Below are 6,755 nucleotides of genomic sequence, written 5' to 3' on the forward strand. Positions count from 1 at the left end.
AAGTAGTGAAGAATTGGGATGCACTTAGCACTGTTTACTCATCTGATCATGCCAATGGGGAAGGAGCCAAGACTGGTCCTAAAAGTGCTCAAGATTCACTTGAACAAGCTGATGATGTATCCCCGGAGTTGCCCCAAAAGAGGCAGCGAATTGGGTATGCAATTCTCTGCATGCTTGGAGATATGAAGACCTCATTCAAAGATGCTTTGAAGTCAACTGAGCCATTATCGCTGCCCCATGTCACCCCTCCTGCTGAAATCTTTGCTGCACTTCAAATGATACAAGATTTTGCTAGGTGTGACATGCTGAAATCTTATGGGAAGCTAATCCTTAATGAGTGTTTATCCAAGCGCTTATGGAGCTTCCTATGACCATGAGGAAGGAATGGCTCTTGATGTTGAACGAGAAGGATGGCAATTGAGGGACTTCATGTGAACTTGTTGCCATGTAATGCTTAAGAACATGTTATCCTAATTAGTAGCTTTTGTTATGATAGGCAAAAACATATTTTGTATGATTGCCGACCTATTTAGTATGTTGTAATCTTCTATGGGTACTTGGAAGCTACTGATCTCATATTATTTGCTATATAATGGCTGCTATGTTCATGTGCTTTCATTTTTTTTTTTCACTTTTTCATACATCTCTCACTTTTTCATACATCTCCAGCTATTTTGATCATTTTTAATAAAGTTTTCCTATTTTTATATGGTGAAAGTGATATATAATACTTCTAATATATCCAGAATTTGTGGAGACTACATTCTCATACATGTACAATGTTGTGTACTGTCTAGACTCTTCAAAATATAGAATTCAACAGTTTGTACATCCAAACAAGAATTGAAATTGGCTGCTACCCTTTAATTCTAACTACCAATTACATACACATCCAAGCAACAACATTGGCATTGCACGCCATTTCCATTTCCACTCAGATTTGGTATTCCTACCCAATGCAATTCCTTCACCTCAATACCAACATCCATGCAATTCCTTCGCCTCAATACCAACATCCAAACGAAGCCTTGGTAAAGCACAGAGTGCTGGGCAAGCCCGTAAAGCACCTTTGCAGCCCAATGAAAATCTGGTCGCCCCATCCCAATTTTGGCAAACTCGCTGGTATACTGGATGGGCCTGGGTGAATATTTCAGTCCTAAAAAAGGATTTAGGCTTTTCATAAGCCCAGCACGACGCGTCCTCCCAGCCCAGAAATGCTCAGACCATGCATGGGCTAATCAATGACATTCAAAGGGTAAAGTTTTCTGTTCCTTTTTGTCAAAAAAATGCAAACAAACAAGATGCATATCCTGCCTTTTGTCAAACTGCAAAAAAGAACTGCAAAAATACAAACAAAAAGAAAAGCCTATGTGTAGAATGATTGCAGCAGGCCAGCATACAGCCCATACACTGAACTAGAAGAAATGGCAGCCCAGCCATTACGATTCTGGAAGTTCAGGCAAGACTGGGTCCACTGGAACGCGAGATGACAGCAAATTTCTGGCCTTTTAGGGGCCTTCTAATTTTCTGAATCTTGCTACGGTACATCTCTTTTCAGCTTGCCATGGAGACTCACTTCATGAACAGGTTGCCCTACCTGTGTATGCTGTCATTCGGCCCCAGATCGTCGATTGGCGGCCGCTGTTTGTTGTGACCGGTGGCGGACTGGTAAGCCATCGCCAGTGCCAAAGCCTGTGAGGAAATGTGAGTCAAAGCATCACGGAGTCACCGTTGCTGTACCGACAAGTTTCTTGGTGTGGACATCTGATATGTTACCAGAGGAAGAAACTTACAATGTGGTCATGGTCAGGGGGAGCATATATGCCTGTCGTCACGGTGGTTCTTCTCCTTGTGCCACCTTTCGGTGGGTCCTCAATGGTCTTCAAGCCCGTTGGCACCACGACTACCGGCATACCAACAAGGTTTCCGAGACAGACGCGCTCCCAGTCGGTCACGTTGCCGATGAACGCGTCAACAGTGAAGCTATCTCTGACTTCGTGGATCAGCTTGCCCCGTGCTCGCTGCGCCTGTTCATAGGACGTCCAGGATAAAAATAATAAATCTCAGATCCCATGAATAAGCACTGGCAAATGTAGAGCTAAATTTGATTCATAAAGCACCTGTATATAGTCAACTGCTGGGATCAACCGTGCACGACGAAGCTCTACTGGCCATTGGTCTTGCGCCTCATAGTCATCGTCATGTCCTTCACGCTGCCAGTTGTCAAAATGCGCAAGCATATCGACATCCATCGTTATGTTCAGGATGGACTGAACTGATTCTACAGTGTAGTTTAACTTGAAAGGGACCAGCTTGACACCTTTAGAGGAAAGAACATCAACAACCTGGGTATGTTCACAACAACAAGAACAGTATCATGTTAGAGAAGCAGATCATGAATGACCAACCTATAAACCACAGATCAATGAACAGACAAAAACTCTGTACTACCTCCATTTCAGCGTCATCAAGATAGCCAACGGTGAGTTTTGTGATGTCGACATGAAATGGATCACCCAAAGCAACCTCACGAGATGAAGGATCACCGGCATCCTTTCCACGAATTGCGTCTAGCACAATAGCACAATCTACTGCGCTCCTGCAGAAAGGACCAAGCTTATCCTGCAATTGTAGACTCAGATCTTCATCACTACAAAGAGTGGCACGAAGCACATGAAGTCAACATTGAGTTTTGCATGTAAATACCAAACTCTCAGATATGCTCATGACGTCAGTCCGTGCAACTGTTCCAAATGTTGGGCGCAATGCTGTTACTCCACATCTAGCAGCAGGGTATGTTATGGATCCTGCAGTTTCTGAACCAATTGCAAATGGAACCATTCCTAGCGCAGGGCAAAAATTTAGTGTTCAGAAAATATTTTATAAGCTCCTAGTTCACATACACACTTCATATAAACTAACCTGCAGAGGTGCTAGCCGCTGGACCTGCTGATGAACCAGTAGAAAATTCCTCAATGTTCCAGGGATTTCGTGTCCTCCCGCCAAACCATATATCATCATAGGCGAGCGAGCCTGTAACAAGCTTGGCTACAAGGACGGCTCCAGCTGACTTAAGTCTGAAGGACAATGGCAGACATGAAAGGTAATTTGCACTGATCTCACATGATAGCTTGAAACATGATGCATAACCTGAAAAACGAACAAACCTTTTGTACACAAATGCTTCCGTATCGAGAACTTGGTTCTTAAAAGTCCTTGAGCCCCAAGTGGTCTTGTAGTGTGGTACTGCAATTATATCTTTCAGGCCATATGGAATACCATGCAAAGGACCTGGTATCAAGATTTGTCAGTTTTGACTTTCAAGCATAACATTGGGCATGAAGTAATAACTTGTAGTTTGAATACCGAAATAATCATAATTAGACCTACGGAGAAAAACATGCATAGTTAGCCATTTGGAGGAAAAAAGGCACTTGTTAACATTTTTCTCCACAGATTCTCAGGCAGTCAGGCTAATAGTCACATGAGAATAAAGTAAATGTGAAATTATGGACTCTGCAATAACATGTACTGAGATATTTCCAATGAAAGCAAAGTGAAAAAGATAGACCAAAGATACACTTAAAAGTGAAGATAATATTTTGAAATCACAGGCTGATTAGTTATATACCAAGATATTTTCCTTGTGCCAGCAAGTCATCTGCCTCTTTTGCTTGTTTGTATGCTAAATCTTCAGTATAAGTAACAACAGATTCAAGAACAGGATTGTACCTAATAGACATATAAATTGTTACATTATTAAAATAAGATAATCGTGAGCCACATGTCGTATTCACACAAGTCCTACGAAGAATGCATGGAAACTAGGAACGCAGATGGACCTCTTTAATCTCCTCAGAAATATATTCGTAAGTTCACGCGATGTTATTTGCTTTGTCCTAACAAGCTCCCCGAGCTCAATTACCTGACATAAATATTCTTTATTTTATTCAAGAAGGAATGAATTTGTATAACCAATGTGCGACAAGATGGTTCAGAAAACTGACCGACATAAAGGCAATATCTTCATCATTACTTGGACGATGTACTGCAGGCGCACCAGGGTAGTTAAAAGTTCTAGTCTCACTTATAATGCTGTCGCCACTCCATGATGATTTGAAGAGTAGAACAGAAGGGTTATGTAACCCACCATTCTCCAAGGCGACCAATTTCCGATTTTCTCTGAATGCAGGTACATTAAATTCTTTTGCACCATCTTCCATCTCACGTAGCTACAAGAAGCAGAGCAATGTAGATTAAACAACAATGTCAACATATCAACTTTGTGTAAAGGCTATAAAAGAGATCAATTCGAATTTACTTTTGAATCGCTGAAGAAATTTGCATCGAAGTACTTCATAGAATCCTTTAAAGCAATCACATCGCTAACTGGTTCTTTCTTCAGAACTTCTGTTGCAGAAACAACTCCCTTTGTGTCCTGAAGATGAACAGATAAGATGATCCAACAGTTCAGAATAGGGTACACTAACAGTAGTGGATTTAGGTACCTAACAGTAGAAAAAAAGTCGTGCCTTCCAAATCTTGTGGTATCTGGAAACAAGAGTATATGAATGACACCTCGCATTGTTTGGTAAGGGCAGCCATGTACATTTTGATGGCCATGCCTGTGTTCCACAATGAATGAACAATAAACTTAGTTAGCTATGTGCCCCTTGAACCCTGTAGTTAGAATTAGAAACTGCACAGGGCCACTTGTCATCATCAGATTTGGCGCATGACTTCTGGAACACTGATTATTAAAAAAATGTGGTCGTTTGACCGAAGTGGTAGCAACACTTTGGTTAGTACTATCAAACGGGTAATCACTTGCATGGAACTACGAAATACATAGCATGATTATTTTCCACCAACGGAAACTGCCCCATTGGCTCAAAAAACTTCATCAGGACAATTTTCAGGCAATGGATATACTAACACATTTGGTTCCAATTTGTATCATAATGCTACCCGGCCCGCCCCTGCATACCTCCAGTCAGCTACTACTTATGAAACAGATGCGCTGCTGATAAGAAAATTTAGCACACCAATAAACTAAGCTATCAGGCCCAACAAATTAAGTTTGTAATAGCCATTGTTGTGGTCCATGGCACAGGTAACTTTGACCGCCGAGTTTGTCAGTTTCTGCGAATTCGAAAGCTACGCAGACACGAGGTGCCAAAATGCTTATAGCTGGCACACCTCCATGGTGGCCTCCGCCGAGTAAGCCGCCATAAACGGCGCAGTATCATTACTAACTAATTGGAACCAATCATTGGTGCCAAAATTGTTGCAGGAACAAGGTCTTGGCTGAACACTTTGCTAGTGGAAGCATCGTTGTTGATTGAGCAGAGTATGGTCCGATCCATCTCGACCAACACAGTAGAAACTGGAAAGGTTTCAGAGATCTGAGAGCCCCGAAAGGCTGGCGGCCACGGGAAAGAAAGATCACGGCTTTCCTCGTTAGTTGGGGACGCCAGAAAAAGAAAGATTTTCTTTTTTCGCGAGGGCAATCAGAAAAAGATCGATCACACGATGGAGCAGAGCCTGAGGTCCAGGACTGACGACGTACCATGGCGGGCCAGGCGACGGCGGTCCTGGTCCTTGTCCTGATGATGCCGCCTTCTCCGCCCGAATCCCCTTCTGCTGGTGGTGCTGGAGGTGCCGCGGCGGCGGCGAGGGCTGGTGTCAGGATGGCGAAGTAGAGGAGTGGGGCGGCAACGAGGTAGATGAGGAGGCGGCGGCGGCGGTGGTGGGAGGGGGAGTGGGGACGTGGCGGCGGCCGGGGAGAACGTGGCGGCCGCATGCCCGACACCTGTCGCCCTCACGCGAGCGGGGTGGGGGCGGAGGAGAGAGAGAAGGGGGGAGGCCGGGAGGGCCGGAGGGGGCAGGCGGTGGCCGGTCGGGACTCGGGATGGGGCTCGCTGCTCGCAGTTGCAGCTTGCTGGTGCTGGCTTGCTGCCTGACTCTTGGCTGCTGCGGAGGACTTTAGGTTGGCTGGTCTGGCCCACCTCAATGCGTGCGGAGCGCAGAGGAAGTAGAGGGCAGACGGTGACGTACTGACCTGGCCGCTTGCTTTTATCCGGGCTGCCATTTTCTGCTGCAAGCACTGCCGTTATTTTTTACTTTACCGCCGGCGGCTTGACGTTGACGCCTTATTTTCTGATGGTGCGTTGTGGACTTGAGGTGCATACTGGTGTGAACAAAATTCGTTTGGCTGTGCGTTCTCCGTGGAGTCAGAGTGTTAGGGGGTGTTTGGATACGAGGTGTTAAATTTTAACAGTGTCACATCGGATGTTCGGATGCTAATTAGGAGAACTAAACATGAGCTAATTATAAAACTAATTGCAGAACCCTGTGTTAATTCGCGAGATAAATCTATTAAGCCTAATTAATCCATCATTAGCAAATGGTTACTGTAGCACCACATTGTCAAATCATGGACTAATTAGACTTAATAGATTCGTCTCGCGAATTATACTCCATCTGTGCAATTAGTTTTATAATTAGCCTATATTTAATACTCCTAATTAGCATCCAAACATCCGATGTGACGGGTGTTAAACTTTAATAGGTGGTTGCCAAACAGGCCCTTAGAATACATAAATTAGTTTCGGTTTCCTAATATAAGAGGGTGTTTGGTTCCCTTTGCTTATTTTTAGCACGTGTCACATCGAATGTTTAGATACTAATTAGGAGTATTAAATGTAGACTATTTACAAAATCCATTATATAAGTCACATATGTTGCAGAAGGTG

The 6,755-nt window shown here is 43.8% G+C and overlaps 1 protein-coding gene across 2 annotated transcripts; it reads right to left on the reverse strand.

Moving 5' to 3' along the window:
- Positions 1-769: 769 nt before the first annotated feature.
- LOC101764429 (glutamyl-tRNA(Gln) amidotransferase subunit A) lies at positions 770-5,973 on the reverse strand. 2 transcript variants are annotated; one of them, XM_004979344.2, is made up of 13 exons: positions 5,570-5,973; positions 4,533-4,625; positions 4,322-4,438; positions 4,008-4,232; positions 3,843-3,925; positions 3,632-3,732; positions 3,168-3,291; positions 2,923-3,077; positions 2,707-2,843; positions 2,452-2,622; positions 2,121-2,345; positions 1,794-2,027; positions 770-1,692 (listed from the first exon to the last, which is right to left on the reverse strand). In XM_004979344.2, exons 1-13 carry the CDS (start codon positions 5,801-5,803, stop codon positions 1,594-1,596), a joined length of 1,998 nt encoding a protein of 665 aa, XP_004979401.1. In that variant the 5' UTR covers positions 5,804-5,973; the 3' UTR covers positions 770-1,593. The 2 variants fall into 2 exon arrangements, with proteins under 2 accessions (XP_004979401.1, XP_012703425.1); XM_012847971.2 differs by lacking the exon at positions 4,533-4,625 and having other exon boundaries at positions 5,570-5,972.
- Between the last annotated feature and the right edge of the window lie 782 nt (positions 5,974-6,755).

This window comes from Setaria italica, chromosome VIII (assembly GCF_000263155.2).
Source record: "Setaria italica strain Yugu1 chromosome VIII, Setaria_italica_v2.0, whole genome shotgun sequence".
NCBI lineage: Eukaryota > Viridiplantae > Streptophyta > Magnoliopsida > Poales > Poaceae > Setaria > Setaria italica.